The sequence below is a fragment of the Artibeus jamaicensis genome, unplaced genomic scaffold (genome assembly GCF_021234435.1).
Source record: "Artibeus jamaicensis isolate MK-2021 breed Jamaican fruit bat unplaced genomic scaffold, CSHL_Jam_final contig_685, whole genome shotgun sequence".
Lineage (NCBI taxonomy): Eukaryota > Metazoa > Chordata > Mammalia > Chiroptera > Phyllostomidae > Artibeus > Artibeus jamaicensis.
The window spans coordinates 18079743-18099093 of record NW_026521924.1 but is presented as its reverse complement, the minus strand read 5'-3'; the positions used below and the strand labels follow the sequence as shown (position 1 = coordinate 18099093).

The 19351-nt window shown below is 45.3% G+C and overlaps 1 protein-coding gene across 4 annotated transcripts in view; it reads left to right on the top strand.

Annotated features, from left to right (window-relative positions):
- Positions 1 to 19351, top strand: part of LOC119063247 (ubiquinol-cytochrome-c reductase complex assembly factor 1) — a 95511-nt gene that overhangs the window by 71115 nt on the left and 5045 nt on the right. For 3 of the 4 annotated variants that reach the window (XM_037164497.2, XM_037164498.2, XM_053671276.1), the window contains one exon: positions 13607 to 13684. The exons of the other annotated variant lie outside the window; for it this stretch is intronic. In XM_037164497.2, the coding sequence (XP_037020392.1) occupies positions 13607 to 13684 (78 nt within the window). The remainder of the gene's footprint in view (positions 1 to 13606; positions 13685 to 19351) is intronic. 4 annotated transcript variants of the gene reach the window in all.

The following is a 19351-nucleotide window of genomic DNA, read 5'->3' as shown; positions in this document are numbered from 1 at the left end:
CCTATGGAGTTGGTTAGAACTGAAGGGACCTAGCTGGAAAGGAAGACTTCTTTCCCCATGGACACAGACAGCAATACAGTGACGACCAGAGGGAGGAGGAGTGGGGCAGGTAGAGGAGGGTAAATGGGGAATAAATGGTGATGGAAGGAGACTCAGCTTTGGATGGTGAACACACAATATACTGTACAGGTACGGTATTATAGAATTGTACACTTGAAACTTACATAATTTTATTAACCAACCTAACCCCAATAAATTCAATTAAAAATTGACATGAATATTGAGACATCTATGCTGGGTATATGGGTAAAATATTGTCTGAATAATATTTTCTTGGTTGATTTTCCTCAACTGTCCCCTTGGTCCCCTCTCATCCAGCAGAGCAGAGTGGTGTATGTGGAGGCCTGTGGCTTCCCATTCTCCCTCACAGTCCCCAGAGGCTCTGCATTGTCCTGAAGTGTTCACTTGGTGCCTACTGTGTGCCAGGGCATACAGATGGAAGCAAACCATAGCCTTGTCCGCCAGGAGCTTATAGTCGGTCTTCCATCGTATGTCCTTGGTTCCGTCCCTGAGCAGTGTCTCCTGCTTTCACACCAGTGCTTCCCTGCTTTGAGCAGAGCATGTTCCCAGCCTACCCTGCTGCTGTACCCCACAGTTCACTCCAGGCAGTTCCCTAAGGACCTTGGATTACAGAATTAGGGTGATTGCACCAAGTTATCATCTGACATTCTATGTGTCTTATTTTGCTTATTGTGTCCCCTCCTCCCTTTCTTGGAATGTAAGCTCCAGGACGTTAGGATACCTTTTGTTTATTGCTGGAGCCTCAGTTCCTAGAAGAGAGCTTTGTGCGTGATCAGCACTGAATGCACCTTTGTTGAATGATGGAGGCATTATTGAATTTTTCTTCTTCCAGGTCCAGCAGCATTATTAACTTGTATGGCTCTATTAAGGATGGTTTAATTCATTTCATTTATTTATTCAAGGATCTGTTATGTCCTTCCCGCCGCCACTCTCCCCCCCCCCCCCCGTGCTAATCCCTAAATGCTGTTGGTAGAGAGGGTATCAGAAGGAAGTGATTTTACAGGGATTATAATCTAGTTTTTTTCAGAGAAGAGAAGTGAAGTTGATTCTCTTCTAGGTTAAGTTCCAAACTAAACAGATGAAATCTGTTTAAGTATGAATTCACTTGGATGTTTTTGTTTGTTTGTTTGTTTTGCTTTGCTATTTCTGTAGACTTCCTAGACAAACTGGCCTAGGGCAGGGCTGAGAGTGATGGCAGGATGGTGTAGGAGGCCAGGCAGCCCCACGTACTGAAGGGAGGGACAGAGACTGTCAGGCCTGCGTCACAGGTGGAGGACTGGGGGGGTGTTTTGTAAACTCCTTTCCAAGACAGTATCACAGTGATTGAGAGTGCCTGGGCACTAAGCCAGACTTCAGGGGTTTAGGTTCACCCCAGCCACGTGACCTTGGGCAAGGTCCTTAATGTGTGTTTCTTAGTTTTCTTTCTGTAAGATAGGGATAGTTCGAGTACCCACCCACCTCACCTTATAGCAACTCTGTGAACAGTGCTTGAAAGCTAGATCGATTTTTGCTTCTTTTTGTTTTACCACTTACTATAAAACATTTTTATCTCACATGATCATGTAAAAAAAAAAAGGAAAGGCAGTTTTGCGTGATTTTCATGGAAAAACTGAGACTCAGAGATTTGTCTTTTCAGAGTTAGAAGATGAGGAAGTGGAGCTTTGGGGTCTAGAACTTACTTAGATTTCAGAGCACTTCTTAGGTCCAAATGGGACTTGAGTACAAATCAACAGAGAGAGCATCAGCGATGCTCTCGCCGACAGATGCACCGTTCTAATCGAGGTTTTCTTTTTCCTTTAGATAAAACGCTTAGCCTTTTGAGAACATTTTACTGAAAAGAGGACAAAAAAAAATTATCCTATTGAGATGGGGCCATGCTCAGAGCTCATAAGGACACGTGTCTGCCCCACTTTCAGGGAGTATCTGAACGTCACTCCTTGCCTCTCACTCTTGGCCTCTTACTCAAGCAGAAATGATCATATCGCTCCTACCCAGCATCCAGGCTCAGGATTCTCAGGATGCTTATGCAGGATTCTGTAAGCTATCAGCTGAGTGGCAATTGTGTTTGAGCCTTAAAATAAAGGGATGTTGGACTGGGAATCAGAAGACCTTATTTCTGTGAATATCTCCAGCATCTGTGGCAGAGTGGTGATTGTGAGAGTCCCCGGGCCTTTCCGAGCTTTTGTTTCCTCATCTCTGCAGCAGAAAACAGACTCTTTCTCAGACTGCCACAGGGGCAGCATTTCAGAAATTGCGTGGTTCTGAACCATAAGCAGTAAAGAAACTACAGTGGAAGGCAAGCAGTTTATAACCCAGGGAGAACGATGGAAATGTCCACTCCGCTGTTTGGAGCCGTGGACTTTGTTCTGACTTCCTCTGCCCAGCAAAAGTCACCAGTTGATGACTGCTTCAGCTCATTAGAGTGGCCCCAGTACTTCAGAGAGAGAGAGAAGGCAGGGCTATTTGATGAAAGGGGTAGGAATCTCAAGATTAGGAACAGGCTAGGTGTGGGATTTTTTGAGAAAATGTTGCTGTCCAGGCAGTGTGATATCTGTCTTGGAATCACTGAGTGGGGAAGGACTCTGGCTGCAGTCAGTGAGCGCAGTGTTGCCTCTAGGTTCTTTAGCTCCTCACACCCAGGACAAGTGACAGTGCTCAGGCTCCATTAGCAAAGAATTCACTAACCTGTTAATTGTCTGTTTTCAGCTGGCTGGCTTGTGTATCTGTGCATTTGATATTAATGGGGAACACCCATCCTGTAATTTTCCACTGTCTGCCTAAATTTAACAGAAAATCGTTAAAAAAGCATCGCTGTGTCTGCAGCTTTTCTGCACTCATAAGCGTAGTCATGAGGTTCAGGATGCAACTGGGAGCCTGCAAGTGTCTCAAAGTGTAAGGGGTGTCAGCATCTCCTTGCTGACGGTAGTCAGATATTATGGCTGCAGGTGGAGCACAGAGGTCCCAGAGGAGTGATGCCCGCCCACTAACGTGGATTGAGCAAGTTCCTGGGAAAGGGGCTCAGACTCCTAGGCCTTGTGCTATATTCCTGCTCCGCTGGAGACGCCTACCGGGCTCAATCTAAATACACATCTTGCTCATATTACATCTTGTCCAAGTAAGATTTTCCATTACCGCATCATAGGAGACACCGAGGGCACAGTGACTGCTAAAACCCTGCAGGACTGCTTGTCTGCCCTGAGCACTGTCACAGGCACAGAGTCATCAGCTTACGATTACATGTACCTGCGGCTGCATTCTTTCTTCAGCTGACATGCAGTGAGGTCTGACGCGGTACAGGTCACGGCCTTGCCTTTTCTCCCCCACTTCCACTTGATACCAGATGCTGTTGACCTGCTGTAGACATTTCTCTGGACACATTCCTACCTCTTACTCCTCTTGCCACTAATGTTAATTCAGTTCCTTACCAGCTCCCACCTGAGCCGTGGCAGCAGCCTCCTCTGGTGTTCCTGCCTCTGAGTTACTTTTTGAAAATTAATCTGCTCATGCGACTTCCCTGTGTTTAGAATTCTTCGTTTTTCCTTTATGTGGTTTTTAAGTCCATTTAGAATCAAAAGCAAACTACCTTTCCAACTTGACCTTTGCTTCCTCCCATCATGATCCCCTTGTTACAGGCTTTCCTTTGAAAATGCTGTACTGTTCACCTCTCTGTGGCTTTGCACCTAACATCTTTTCTATCTAAAAAGTTCTGATTCCTGTTTATCGTGTAATACCCAGTATAATAAATGTCACCTCATCCCTGAAGCCTCCTGGCCCCGAGGCCCCCCATTGCCATTTCTTACATGCACTGTGCTAAGCATTCTCATCATTTGTGTGTGGTGCGCCTTTCACACGAGATTGCAAACTTCTTGAGGACAGGTATTGTGTTTTACTTACCTTTTACCTCCAGCTATGTCTGGTAGGCCCTTGATATATGCTTATCAAACGTGTACAAGACAGTGTAGAATTCTGTGCCCAGTTGATGGTCGATGTAGCAAGGAACGTAAATTGCTTCATGACGCTGCTACTCAGAATGGGGTAAGTATTACAGGAGAGGCTTCGAGTCACAGATTGAAATGCTTGTGGGAGAAGAACCTTTTCTATTGGAATTTTCTTTTATTGTGGTAAAATATACATAATATTTTATATTTTAACCATTTATAAGTATACAGTTTGGTGAGATTAAATACATTCACAGTGTCATGTAACAATCACCACTGTCTCACCCCCAAAACTTTTTTTTATCATCCCTGATAATTTGTACCCACTAAATATTCTGCTCTCCCAGCCCCTGGTAACCTCTGTTCCACTTTGTCTCTATGGATTTGTCTGTCCTCGGTACCTCCTGTACTTGGGATCACAATATTTGCCCTTCCGTGCCTGCCTGACTTCTCTATGTATAGTGTTTTCAGGGCCCATCTGTGTTGTAGCGTATGTCAAAATTCATTCATTTCTGTGGCTGGATAATACTCCATTGTATGTCCACACCACATCTTGTTTATCCATTTACTTCCTGATGAACACTTAGGTTGTTTCCACATTTTGTCTATTGTAAATAACACTGTTACGAACATTGGTGTACATACATCCATTCTGGTCTCCCCTTTCCATTCTTTTGGATATGTACTTAGGAGTGGTATTGCAGGAACAGTCAGAGAGCAGTTCTACATTTCACCTTTCAAGAAATAATCAAACTGTTTTCCACAGCAGCTGCACCATTTTACACTCTCCCCAGCAATGCACGAGGGTTCCATTTTTCCCTGCATCCTTGCCAGCACTTATTTCCCTTTTTCTTAAAAAATATATATGGCCATTCCAGTAGATGTGAATGGCACTATCCTCTGCTTATACTTAGTGGTCTTGCTAAGTGGTTCTTCCTTGATTATTGGTCACTAGTGACCACTGGTAAATTAAACTGTTTTCACTTTCTAAACCTTGTATTAACAACAGAAAACCAACACCCGACCAAAACTTTCATGCCCTGGCACTTGTTAGTAAGGTATAAGCCCTTTCTTAAACTTAGAAGTATGAGCAGAAAGGCACTTTTTAGAAGTTGCCTAATTATTCTTCCGTAGCATTTGGGATAGAACAGGCAAGGGTCTGTTCATGTTTAACCTGTTCGCTTCAGAGAGTCAGTTGCCTATTATCTTGTTAGAGAGGCCAGTGACGGCGGAAACTCAGTGGTCCGTGTTGTGTTTTCTTACCTTTGCAATCTCAGAGTCCTTTCTCTGTTCAGTCAGTGGCTCTCCTTTTTACTTCAAACTGTGTATGAGTCTTTTTACTCCACATCTAGAACTCTTGCAGATAGTAACAGTGGGACTAAAGGTAGTCTTGAAACTTATCTCCTGGGAGAGGTTGATTTGAGGTGGGTGTGGGGTGTCAGGGGCCGTGTGAGGACAGACTAAAAGGACAGGGGTTGGGCCTCCTCGGGCTAGAGTTGTGTTTGAAAACTGTAAAGACCGCAGCAGTGTGCACACAGACATGCTCAACCCCTCCCCAAATCCTTGTACCCAGGGAGCTTTTTGAAATTTGTGAAAATGCATAGGCATCAATAACATGAGGTAATTATGATAGGAAGTATTACAGTGATGCCTTCTGCAGACATGCTGAGCAGTGTGTGCCATCTTTGCACTCAAGGAGCTCATAATCTAATGTGGTGTGGAAGTGGGGGTACAGCATATACTCAGATTATTAAAACACTACAATTAATCTTCCCGTGGAAACATTAAAAACCATGTGAAGGCAAAAGCAGCAAGCTTTGGAGAACTTGAAAGACTTCACAGAAAATGAGGTGAAGCCTTTTCTATTAAGGGGGATAATAATACCCCCTTTTTAGGATTATTGTAAAGATTAAAGAGATAACATGTAAAACTTTCAGTGATACAATTGCTGGCACGTGGTAGATATTCAACAAATGTAGATCGTGTCATTATATTATTATGGAGAAGTTTTACTGAATTAATGAATGACAGTACACCCACTGATTGCGAGCACCAGAGATTCACCTCTGACACCTGAAGCAAAGGGAATGTATCAGAGGGTAACAAGGTCACTGAATGGAAAGGGGAGTTTAACCACCCGCCTCAGAGAGGAAAGATACAAGGAAGGTTGGGGATCCCAGTACTTGTAGTAAAATTTAGTGTAGTCTCTGGGATAATCCAACTTCAGGTGCCTTCTGTCTTTCGATGTCTCTGCTCAGAAGTGAGAGTCTGATTAGGTTAGTTTGGACTGTGTGCCCGTCTCTGTGATGAGGGTACAGGATTCTAGGATCAGCAGCCTGCTGACTCGTGGAGTCGGGGAGTAGGTTCCAGCCCCAAGGAAGGGGTGCAGAGAGAGTACGTGAGTCACCTCAGACACTATCAGAGTATCTCCAAGACCTGCTGATCCGTCGAGGCTGATGATGGACACAACCAGACCAGCCTGTGAAACCCCCTCTGGGTGTTTCTATTGACCATAGAACCTTGAGTCCCCTAGTTTGTGGTAAGTGCCAGCCCGATGTGACCGCACCTACTTGACATCTCTCACTGAAGTTTCTCTGGTTTTCCCATGTTTATTCTTAAGTACGAGCTAAAGCAGAGATCTTGACTATTACAATAATAGGGGGAAACCAACTTTTTGACCTTTGTGTATGACATTTCTTTTAATGTGTTCAATTATGACTACCTTTTCACATTTCTCATTTATTGCTCATGATCATGGATTAATTAGCTTGGGGATTTTATTATGTCTCTTAGTCGAACCCTTTTACATCCTTTTCTCCAGCCACCTGTCCGTCTATTTATTTATTTATTTATTTAGGTATGCTGCTGTGCACTTACCTTGTTGAATCACATCTTGTTTCTACAACAATTCAGAATTTTTACTCTTGTTTTACAAAGCACCGAAATTAGCCATTTTAGCCTTTTGCTTGTGTGACTCTCCATTTCCGATAGGACTTATCAGAAGAAAGGTGTAGAGAGGAAAGACAGTGAAGAGAAGACCCTAGGTTTAGGGACTGACTGTTCGAGATAGAAGTCCCAGGCAGGGACTGTCACAGGCAGGTTGTGACTTTGGGGTAAGTCACTTAATATTTTCGCCTGTGTTGCCTGTTGGTAGAATTGAGACAAAAGTAGCAGCTAGTCTGAGAGTTCCTGGAGTACAGGGTGTGATTGTGCGGCGCGAGATCATATCCATCCTCTCAAATCCAGTTCAGTGTGTGCTCATTGTTACTGCCCCCATTGTAATTATTACCAGTGCAGATTTTCAGTGGAGGCCCTCAGAACTGCTTCCTCTAGGACTTTGTGCCATCGGTGCTGTGGTTAAAACAGCAACCTTCTCTAGCCTGTATTGACCCGCCTAAATGTACTATGTATACAGGACACTTGTCCTGTGGGATACAATAAAAAACCATCAGAAATGAGAGTGGATTCTAGCTCTCTTCCTCTTATCCGTATGTCCTGGTATGGAAAAAAATTAAATCAGTGTGATTGTTTGATCTCCCCAGGACCTTAAAATGTACCTATCAGCTTCTTTTCAAGGTGATTACCTACTTACTGATGTGCATGAATGCCTTGTCCAGTGGGTAAAAGACTGTAATTTTCAAGGACAGCCATCTCTTGATTGGCTGTTTTCCAGGCTGAGGAAATGACTCCTGTACTCTGTGACCATTCAGAAATTAAGCCTGCTGATTCTGCATTTGTCTGCCGATCATGTAGCATCTCTTAATACACATTCCCACATGTACACACATACCCAATTAGTGCTAGTTTTATTTGTTTTATTTTGTGATCACTGCTAAAAAATCCTCAATCATAAAGCAAGTGAATGACTCAGGTGCACATATGTGTATTGGGCCTCTCCATGTCCTTTTTCTCTTCTATCTATTCTTACCAGTTTCTGTATATCTCACATAATATTGCACACCAAGCTAATTTCTAACATTTAATTTGGATTGGATGATGTTCGGTGCACAAATAGCCTATTGCTGTGCAACGATGGTGGCCCATGGTGTTGATACTGCAAAGCATGCTGCTGGCATTCCTGGCTGCTAGAACAACTAAACCTGACCTGTAATCTTTGTACTGCATTTTAACCTTATGATGATTTTGATATATTCCTTATGCTTCAGTCTGCAAGCTAGTAGCCTTAAAGCTTATTCTTACCTTCATGCTTATCAATTCTTGGATTGGTCATAGCAATCTTCTTCCATTCTCCCCTCCCACAGCATCGTTACACTGTTCCCTACCCCCAAGTCTCTCCAGAAGTGGGACTTAGCTATGCTAGAGATGTCTGAGGTATTAGTAACTGGCTGCTGATGACCCTTCTGCTGGAGATGACTCTACCTACCACTGGAACGGGGACTCTTGAGTTGTGTGTACCCAAGACCATATTAGCACTTCTTAGCCCTGCCTCTGCGGATAACCTGAGATGTAGAGCACATGAAGGGGCAGCCACGTTAATTATGGTGTCAGATTGCTGTGTGTTCTAATCTTGACCCACTGTTTCCTGGCCGTGTAACCTTTAACCTTCCTGAACCTGTTTCCTTTTCTCTAAAGTGGAGACAGTAATAGTGCCCGTCTCACAGAGTTGTTGGGAAGGGTTAAATGAGCTCATATATATGTAAAGCCCTTAGCATATTTCTTGACACACAGTGAACAGTTTCTGGACTCAAATCACTTTTGTGGCACCTGCAGACTAGGGAGAGTGGTGGCTTTGTTGAAGAGATAATTTGTAAGCCGAGTCTTGGAGAAGAAGGAGTTAGCACCCCACTGAGTAAGGAAAGGAGAAGGATCCCAGCAGCAGGATGCTGAAGAGCTCTAAGAGCGCATGGCATGTTTGGGGAAATTGCTCACAGTTTACTCTGACTGAAGGACGAGGTAAAAGGGGAGAGGCAGGAGGAGGTGAGGCAGGAAAAACCACCAAGAGCAGATCACAAAGAACCTTGCAGAGCTTGTGGAGGAGTTTAAACTTGATCTTCCATCAGTACCCCCATCTACATAATCAGACTTCTCTGTTAAGCAGTCACATAAATGTGTTTAAGAGCAGCAACAGCAAAAAGTGGAAAGGGCAGTGAATTGGCCTGAGATGAACTGGCATCTCTTTAAAGCTAATATTCCTCCTCAGAAATACTACATTAATTAAACATGTGCCTTGGAAGATTCATTATTGCTTTACTTGTGCTCCCTGTTGGTTGTCTCATTCATTCATCTGCCGACTAGTGACCCTGAACCCTTGCATCCCCCTCCCTCTTTTGCATTCCCTTTTTAATATACTGTGCTGTTCCCCCCGGGACGTAAACTCCAGGACCCGTCTCTGGCCTGCTCATGTTTGTTTTCTTTGCCCCTTGTGCCTGCCTCTGCTATAACATTTGTAGTATGTGTTAAGTAATCCTTAAGGTAACATTTTTATTATGTCATAAAAAGTGCATGGCAAATATATTATAACTCATGGACTTTGTTTAAAAATGAACGGATAATTTATTGAGTGCGTTACATGAGCCTTGCTCCCCTCCCCATTTCAGCTGAGACTTGCTGCTCATTTAGCCTAGCCTCCTATTGAGTGCCCCCACCCTGTGACATGCTGGGAAAGCACACCCATGGTTGGCTAGAAATGACATCATAGTTTATGTACTCAATAAAAATTTAATTAAGTCATTACAGGAATTGCAGTCATCATTTAACCCTCTGATTTCTTCTGTTTAGTTTATTATTAAACATTCAGTAATACCAGTCACCAAATCCTGATGGCTTATAAAATATCTGCATGAATTTTAATAGCTTAAATAAATGGGAAAATATGAGTAACTGATATAAAAGGAACCTTTTCCTTGTGGTGGTGCTGTATGTATGGGTTTTCATAAAAAGCAAAGCATTATGAGGAAAAAAAGAAAAAGTCCAGCACTATGGAAAGGAGAAGCGTTTAATGAGGAGACGGCCTGGTGCTATCTGGGAGGAGTTTCTCCATCTGTGTATTCATGGACCGGGTGCTCCACGCAGAATGATCTGCAGTGGAGACACAGGACCTGCACACCAGCAAACAAGAGCTGAGTGAGAGAGTAGAACCCCAACAGGGGCTCACCAGAAGGAGTACCCAGTTCCCCTTGGCTGCTGGGCTGGCTAGAAGGGCCCAGTGGGTGAGTCCAGTAGTTAGGAAGCTGTTCTCACTTACTCTCACCTGTTGCCTGCATATCATGTGTCTGCACTAATCGAGCTTCCACCCTCTTCCAGGAAGGGCCCTTTTCATGATCTAATCCAGCCTGGGTGACGATATCTGAAAACCATCTCTCGCTGGGGCAGTGTGCCATTTCTCAGCTAGAGGTGGAGGGGAGAGGCAGCTGACAGGTCACTGGAGTTAGGATATAGGACAAAGAGGTAGAAGAGCCTTGCTAGTGAAGAATTCCTCTCCTGCTCTCCACTCTTGCTGGGTAATAGCCAGCCAGAATGCAGGTGCATCCCAGAGGAGAAAATGTGTTCATATGTAAGTAGACCTTGCAGGAAAGCAAGAACTGAGGTTTGCAGATTAATGTGTGGATGATCTCTGGAAACATCCTGCAGATGGTAAAATAGGAAAAAACACTCATCTAGAAATCAGGTTCTAATCCTGACTCTTAACACCAAATGTGTGACCTTGGATAAATGCTTGTCCTTTTTGGGTCTCAGTTTACCATTTTCTCAAAGGAACTAAGTTAGGCGATTTCTGAGGGCCCTTCCACCTCCAAAGCCTACTGGTTTGATACCACACATGAACCAGCTCTGTGAGCAGATGCAGTGAATGTTTACGTCTGAGAGATGCTCCTTCCTTCATGTTTGACATTTCTGACGCTGTCTGTTTATGGCTCTGGTTCTTCTTGCACAATTAGGGAAACAGCTAGTATGGAAGTAGGGAAAGCTCCAAAGCAGATATCAACAGGTCTGGGTTGTAGTCCCATCCTCACATTACAGAAGGAATTAAATCTAGCTCCATTGGTCCATTCTAAAAGATGAGGCAGTAGAAGTTTGGCGGTATATGTTTCTGAAATTTCAGAAACATGCAAGGTACTCAGAAGCAAAAAAAGGAAACAGACAGATGGGTACCGCCGGATAGAACATGCTGTGCGTGGCAATCAGGTCCTTGTGAGGGTTCAGTCATCAGCATTCCAGTCGTAAACCTTGCTCGGGGCCAGGCCTGGGCTGGGTGCTGGGGGTGCTGAGATAATCAGCCAGAGTCCCTTATGACCTTTGAGTAGCACATAGACCAGTGGGAGAGACAGGTACATAAGCAACTCTAAACCATGTTTGCACCCACGTGGAGAAGTGTGGACAGAGAGCTCTGGAAACACAAAGGATGGAGGGCTGATTCGGCCTGGGGTGAAGGTGGCGTAGAAAGGTCATGGATTGTGCTACCAGCCTGCATCTAGTCTTACATTTTCTGGTCTTAAGCTTCACAATTCTCTTTTCCTTTTTGAAAATTATTCATGACTATAAAGCATTAGAATTGATTCTAGTTTTATGCAGACAGGCCAAAAAGGTATTATTCATAATTCCTTGAATTTATAGAGCAGTTTATAACTTGCTAAAGCTTTCAGCATACACTGTTGAATTAGTGAATGAATACATGCTAATTCATTTGCTCTTCAAACCAGCCCTGCGTCTGAGACATTTAAAAGATAAGGAAATAGACTCAGAGGTTACTTAACTTACCCAAGATTGCATCCTATGTAATAGCAGAATTATGACTTGAACCCAGGTTTTCTGACTAAGTCCTTCACTGTTCTTCTCTGCCCTTCTTCAGAGACCTGCTATAAACCACAAGATTAAATCACTCAGTGATTGATTTATGGTCCAAAGTAAAATGACCGTCCCGTAGGCAGAAACCTGATAGAATGTAAGGCCCGTGGGCTCGGGGATCAGACTGACCTGGATGCTCCTTCTCGGCTTTAGCACTAATTTGTGGTGGGACCTGGGGCAAGTCACTTCACCTGTCTGGGTCTCAGTTTTCCGTGTCTATAAAAGCATGACTAGAGCGCATCTACCTCTCCGAGTTCTGGTGACAGTTAGAGGAGATGATGTCCACAAAGCACCCGCCCCTTCACCAGTGCTCAGTGAGTGGGAGAAATGATGGCCATGGTCAGGGTTGTTAAGCACAGATCTTATTCTCCATATTAAGTTCCACATGACTTTTGGTTGTTACTAAAACCTGTCAGCTTAAATATTTAATGAGTCCCACTGCGTATTACACATTACATCAGGCTTTCTGCTGTAATGTAGGATTCGGAGAGGAATGAAAGCTGGATCCTGCCCTTGAGCTACATCTGGAGGTCTGGAGGTCAAAGTTTGACCCTGTCGGAGACTTTCAGTGAACTTCACTCTAGGCTCTGAAGGCCCCCCCGGCCATTCTCTGAGAGGAATCCTATCAGGGTCTCAACGGTCTCACCGGAATAGCATTTCCGAAGTAGTGTCTTCATCTTAACCAACTTAGCGCTTCAGCCCATCTTATTCTCTCCTCTGTCCATGGCCTCAGAGTCCCCCTTTCTCCTCAGTGTCTCAGCGTCCTGCCTCTCCCCCTTCTGTTCCCACGTCTGTCACTACCTTCTTCTGTCCCTTTACCACATCAGCTCTTTCTGATGATCCCTGGGGCATGACCTAACCAGACCCAACACACCTTACCGTTCGCCCCTCTTGTCACTCCCTAGATGTTCTTACCTGCCTTTGCGCCTTTGCACACCGTGTTCATTCTGTCTAGAATGTTACCTCTTCTCCTTTTACTCTCTTCTGTCAGCCTTCTCCTCCTCCTTGGTCCACCTAAATGTCGCCTCCTGGGGCACTCTTCCCCAGTCCTCCCAGCAGAGATCATTCGTATCAAAATTCATTTCTGGCTCACCACTTTGGAATAGAATTTGAGATAACACATTGCAGGATAATTACAGTTGACCCTTAATGATCTGACACTGAACCCCTGTGCAGCTGAAAGTCCATGTATAACTTTTGACTCTCCCCAAGCTTCACTACCCTCAGTATCCACGGGGGATTGGTTCCAGGACCCCCTGTGGATACCCATATCTGGGTGCGCAAGTCCCCTATAGAAATTGGTGTAGATCGATACGTAGAGTTGGCCCCCCTAATCCGCAGTCTCTCACCTGTGGGTGGAAAATAGTACAGGCACTTACTGGGGAAAAAGTCTGCGTGTAGGCGAACCCACACAGTTCAGACCCACGTTGTTCAGGGGTCACCGGCAGTTGTTACGTGTCTGTTTTCTAATGCTGGACTGTGCGCTCCTCCAGTCAAGCAACTGTTTCTTCTACTTTGTGTTCATGGGATCCAGCACAAAGCCTGACATCATAACCTCATTAAACTGCGTTACTGCTTTGCGTAATTTGGCATCAAAACCTAAAAGAAGCCGTCAGACTGGGGAAAATCTGACAGATGAGGGACATGGGGTGAACTGGCAGTTTGACCTGTTAGGGGGCTGTCTCTCTTTGTTCTACGAGTGTTTGACAGCTAAACCAAAGATCCTACTTTTTGGTTTGTTCCCTTCTTTCATGCTTTTGTTTTTGCGATTTTGTTTCTTGTAGGTTAATCCCTATATCCTGAAGAAGAACATGATGATTATGACAAATAATTTCTATGCAGCAATCTTGGGGTATGATGAGGTAAGATCATCTGTGAAGCCTCGGGCGGAACAGTGGCTTCTCCCAACAAAGGCTTGTGGTGAGCACCTCGGGGGGCGGCTGCTGTGGCCTTCACGACCTGCCTGCCTCGTGGCTCAGTGTTTATTCGCCTTCAGTGGCAACTAGAGTGAACGAGTCTGTGCTTGGGAGCCAGAGCAGTATGTAATAAGGGCCCACCCTTCCACTGGTCGGCGTTTGTTGAGTGCCAGTGGGGAGCTGGATGGAGGGACTAAGGCGGATCAGTCACTCTCTCAGCCCCAGGTGCCCCCAGAGAGAGGAAGACGAACCACGTAAACAGGGCCATCTGCCAGGCAAATGGCACACTTATTTCTGTCTTTAATTATAAAAGCAATACCTACTCATTTTAAGAATTCATATAACTGTACATAAGTGTTTGAAGTAGAAAATAGAAGGCTGCTTTCCTAGCCTGCCTACTTTCCTGCCCCAGGGGAAACTTTGTCAACACCAGACTGGGTGTCCTCCCAGAGGTCCTCTGGGCAGACACAAGCTCCGTGTATTTATTTTCTTTATGCGAATGGGACTCACACCATACACACTGTTCTGCAACTTGTTTTCTTCACTGAGCAATGTATTTGGACATTCCTCCACATCAGAACACTTAGATCTCTCTCTTTTTTTATTATAAAATACACATAACGTAACATTTTAACCATTTTCACCGTCTTTAAGTGTCCATTTCAGTCACATGAAGTACATTCACATTGTTGAGCAGTAGTCACCGTTGTCCATCTCCAGAACTTTTCCATCTTCCCGAACAGAAATTCTGCACCCATGAAACACTGTCTTTATTCTCTGCCCCCGCCCCTGGCCCCTGGAAACCACCATTCTGCGTTCTGTCTCTGTAATGCTGACTGCTCTGAATACCTCATGTGAGTGGAATCACACGGGTTTTGTCCTCTGGTGTCTGGATTATTTCACTTAGCATAATGTCTTCAAGGTTCATCCGTGTTGTAGCATCTGTCTCATCTTTTTTACGCTAACTGTTATTATGGAAATTTCAAACACATAGAAAAGTTAAAAGTATGGTATAATGAATACCTGTGTGTATACCACCAAGATTCATCATACCTCATCTTTTTTAGTAAACCATGTGCTTTTATGTTCACTTTGTGGTTACCTCCAGATTTAATGTAAGCATCGCCCCTTCTGGGAAACTGTCCCAGAGCTTCCCCAGGCTCAGCTCACCCTGCCCTCCCCAGACTCCAAGGCCTGGCTGCATTAGTGTTAACTGCCATCCTGGCTGGGTGGGGATTTCTTCTGGGTCGTGGCAGTGTCTGCTGTGTTTGTATTTCTGTTGGCTGGCATGGTACCTGGCATGGGTAGATGAAGACTAAGGAAGGGAGGAAATGCGTGAAAGGATGAAAGAAACTAGAGTTCAGGCTGGAGGAAATGTTATCAGCCTAAAGATAACAATTAAAGCCAGGAGATGAGCTTACAAAAAAGATTAAGTTAAATGACTTGCTTAGGGTTATAGGACTGGTTAAGATTGAGGTTTCCTGATTCCCAACCCATTAGACAGCCTCAATTATAAGAGCAATTTAGATTGCATATACCACAGGCATTATTAATTTAACATGACCTTTCTGGGAATGGGATGGGAGTTGAGAAATATGCTTGACTCTCTACACATTAGTTGTTAAATGAGATATATTCCGATTTCAGAGACCTTACAGTATATAAAAGAATGAAGCTTAGCCCAGGCTGGTGTGCCTCAGTGGATTGAGAGCCAAGCCTGCAAACCAGGGGGTTGCCGGTTCGGTTCCTGGTCAGGGCACATGCCTGGGTTGTGGGCTGGGTCCCGGGTTGGGGGCGTACGACAGGCAGCCACACATTGATGTTTCTCTCCCTCTCTCTTCTCTCTAGTAATAAATAAATAAAATCTTTTTTAAAAGATGAAGCTTAGAATTGAAGAAACAATGCTATTAGCATTTGTTTGAAGTCTTCGTATCAGGTGGCTCAGTTGATTCCTTCCCCCAGTATTAATAAAGATCTTCTGAACTGTATCTCTTCTCTGTCCCCCATCCTGGGCCGTCCTGGAAGAGCCATCTTACAAACACGCCTGGTCACAGGAACTACCTGGAGTGCTTTTTTTAAAATCCTCACTTGAGGTTATGTTTGATTGATTTCAGAGAGGGAGGGAGAGAGAAAGAGAGGCATATTGATTCATCGACCAGTTGCCTCCTGTATGTACCCCTATCAGGGATCGAACCCATTACCTTGTTGGTGTATGGGGTGATGCTCCAACCGACTGAGCCGTGCAGCCAGGGCCCCTGGGGTACTTTTAAAAGTTGATTTTTGCCATGACTGGTGTGGCTCAGTTGGTTGGGTATCATTCTGCAAAGCCAAAGGTCACTGGTTCCATTCCTGGCAAGAGCACATGCCTGGGTCACGAGTTCCATCCCCGGTCGGGACACATATAAATGAGAGGCAACTGGTCAATGTTTCTCTGTCATATCGATGTTTCTCTCCCTATCTTTCTCCCTCCCTTCCCCTCTCTGTAAAAATAAAGAAATAAAATGTAGAAAATAACTGATTCTTGAGCACCTCTTTGCAGATTCCAGTTCAGTAGGAGCGGGGCCTGGTATTCCAACAAGTGCCCCAGGTGACTGTTAGGAGTGGGAAAGTTTGAGAAATATGTTAGTCACCTGGGACGCTTTTTAGAAATACCAGTATTTGGGCCCTATCCCTCAAAAGTTTGGATTTAACTGATCTAGGTGGGCATCTATAGTTGTAAAAGTTCCCTGGGTAATTTTAATGTGCAACTCTAGAACAGTTTTTCTTAAATTTTAATGTGCAGGTAAACTTCAGACTTAGACTCAGCAAGTCTGGGGCGAGGCCTGAGATTCTGCATTGCTAATGAGCTTGAGTGATGCGCGCAGCAGTTCTGCAGACCACACTGGGAGTCACACGGTTCTAGACGTGTGACCACATGTCCAGTACTGGCCACATGTGGCTTTTTTATTTAAATGTGTTAAAATGAAACATTTAGTTCCTCATTTGCACTAGCTGCATTTCAGGTGCTCTGTACTACCTGTGGGTGGCGGGACTAGAGTGGACAGTGCTGTAGAACTTTTCCATCATCGCGGAGATTTTGGCTGGACAGTCGTACTGATGCACCCTTTTCCCAGACTCTTGCTTGGATTGTGCCCCCACCCTGGACACCCCGGACACTGTTTGCTACACATTTGGTCCAAAGGAACCTCAGGCTTCTTGTGCACCTTCCTGCACTGTGACATGTTCTGTCCACGTTTATTCCCATTTCCTGCCTTTGGGAGGCCGGTTGCCTCACTGCCCCGCAGACGAGCTGCGCCTGATGAAGGCTCCTCTGGACAACCAGGTGTAGTGGGCAGTAGCCGAGTCCGTCAGCTCTGGCCCTGCAGGCCTGGCTCCAGGCCTGGCACCTTGTAGGCACCCCCTCTGTAAGTGTTTAGTAAACGAAAATGACTCTCTCCCGCTTAGAGTGGCCTGTAGTTCTCCATATAGTCTCCATCCCCAAAGGCCCCGCTTCTCCCCAGAGCTCTCCCTGACCTCTCTAGGTCTCTGTCTTTGACTCTGAATCTCAGTATCCACCCGTCTATTTAACAGGTATTTATTAAGTGCCTGCCACGTGTGATGCACTGGGAATATATTGGTGAATAAAAAAAAAAGATGGTCTTGTGCTTCCCCACTTATTTACTATTTCCCCATTACCTTCCAATGAGAAAATAAGCAGTAAACAAGTAAACAAGTATCTAATTACAAATAGCGGACCATGATTGAGAATAATGGGGAATGTGCTTAGTGTGGGAAGGTCTCTCTCTGAACAGTTACAGAAGCTAAGACTCCACAATGGGGAGCCAGCCGTGAACAGAGTATTATCACCGCAGTCTCCCTGTACAGGTTAGTGGTCACTTATTCTCCAGGGTTTAAGCCTGTTCAGTGTGCATGAGCTTTGTCCCTTCGACTAAATCGCAGGCGGCCTGTGAGCTGGGACCACATTGCTCTGACTGTGTTCCTCGCATCATGCCAAGCATTTCGTGGTGTCGGGTCAGTCTTCCTTGGGTGAGACTCTGCTACTCTAAACCCTTAATTATCACCAGAGCCCTCTCGTGCCAGGACAGTCCCTTTTAGCTTCCCCTCGGTTACTCTAGACCTAGGTGTCTTTGTTTCCTGAAGGATGCCTTTTTCCATTTTTCTGTCAGAGAGAGAGCAAGTGAGCACCCTAGTAGATGGTGGGAAAGTTGCCACACAACCGACTATTTGCTCCCAAGGCACCCTTTCTTCCTGCTTCCTTGGTCTGACCTACACTCTCACAGACCGGTCTCCCATTTGTTTCCGCTGACTTACTAGCAGCAGCACGTGGGATGAAGGCTGACGCTGGGTTTGTCGACTTATTTAACCATGTATTGCATTTCCGCTGTGTGCCAGGTAGTGCATCCTAACTACATCTAGGCGGCACTGGCCTCTGACCTCTCCAGTGCATTCTGGTTCTAGTTCTACCACCAATTAGCTAGATAACCTCTAGGCCTCTGTACTTTTCTTTCAAATGGGGACAATAATATCTGTTCTTTTTGACATCCATGCTCATCAGGAACCAGGTGTGAGAAGGAACTCAGTGTAGTCAAGCTGTTACCGCTTTTGATCTGAGTCTTGAGACATCCTTTTCCTTTTCACAACCCAGGAACTGATGATGGGTTTGCCCCTTCCCAGCATCTCGCCCACCGCCAAGGCCACCTGTCTGCAGCAGGCCATGGCCCCCAGGCGTCTGCTGCCCGGTGCTCTGTGCTCGCTCTCCAAGTCCTCACAACACCCGCTCGCACTCCCGTTCCTTCCCGCATAGTGCCGGCGGGTTGCTGCCAGCAGCACTCGGCATGCGCCCAGGGCACTTCAGACACAGGCAGGCTGTTGTGTTAGCAAATGGCTTGGAAAACGGTGATGCGCCTGAGCTTGTCCTTGGCTCCTGTCCCCATCTACTGGAAGAAGCTGGTTTTCCTGATTCAGCCATTGTGCCAGGACAGTCTCTAACTGGTGGAACTGTAGGGATGTTCAGCAGGGGCATTGGGAATAGGTGGACTATTACGGGACGTGGCTTTTCCTGGCAGTGGACCCGAAGCCAGACCTCATATGCTGCAGTGCCCTGGACAGTCAGCCCACAACATGTGTGAAATACATGGTCTTGGGTCTTTGTGTAATGATTTGCCATTTACAGGGTCTTTCTTGGCCATGATCTCTCTCTCTCTCTCTCTTTTTTTAAAGATACTATTTATTTTTCAGAGAGAGGCAAAGAGAGGGAGAAAGAGGGAGAGAAACATGCATGTATGAGAGAAACATCGATTAGTTGCTTTCCACACACCCCCAACTAGGGACCTGGCCCGAAGCCCAGGCATGTGCCCTGACTAGGAATTGAACTGGCAGCCTTTCAGTTCACAGGCTGGTGCTCAACACACTGAGTCACACCAGCCAGGGCATCGTGGCCATGATCTCTTAATCCTCACAACTCAGTGAGATAAGTATCACTGGCTTGTTTAGCCAGTGAGAAGCTGAGGCTCAGGAAGGGCTAGTAGCTTTCCAAAGGCCACACAGCCATCTGGTGACAGAGGTGCCGTTTGAACTCAAGTGGTCTGGTCCCCAGCTCCCACTGTTTCACCC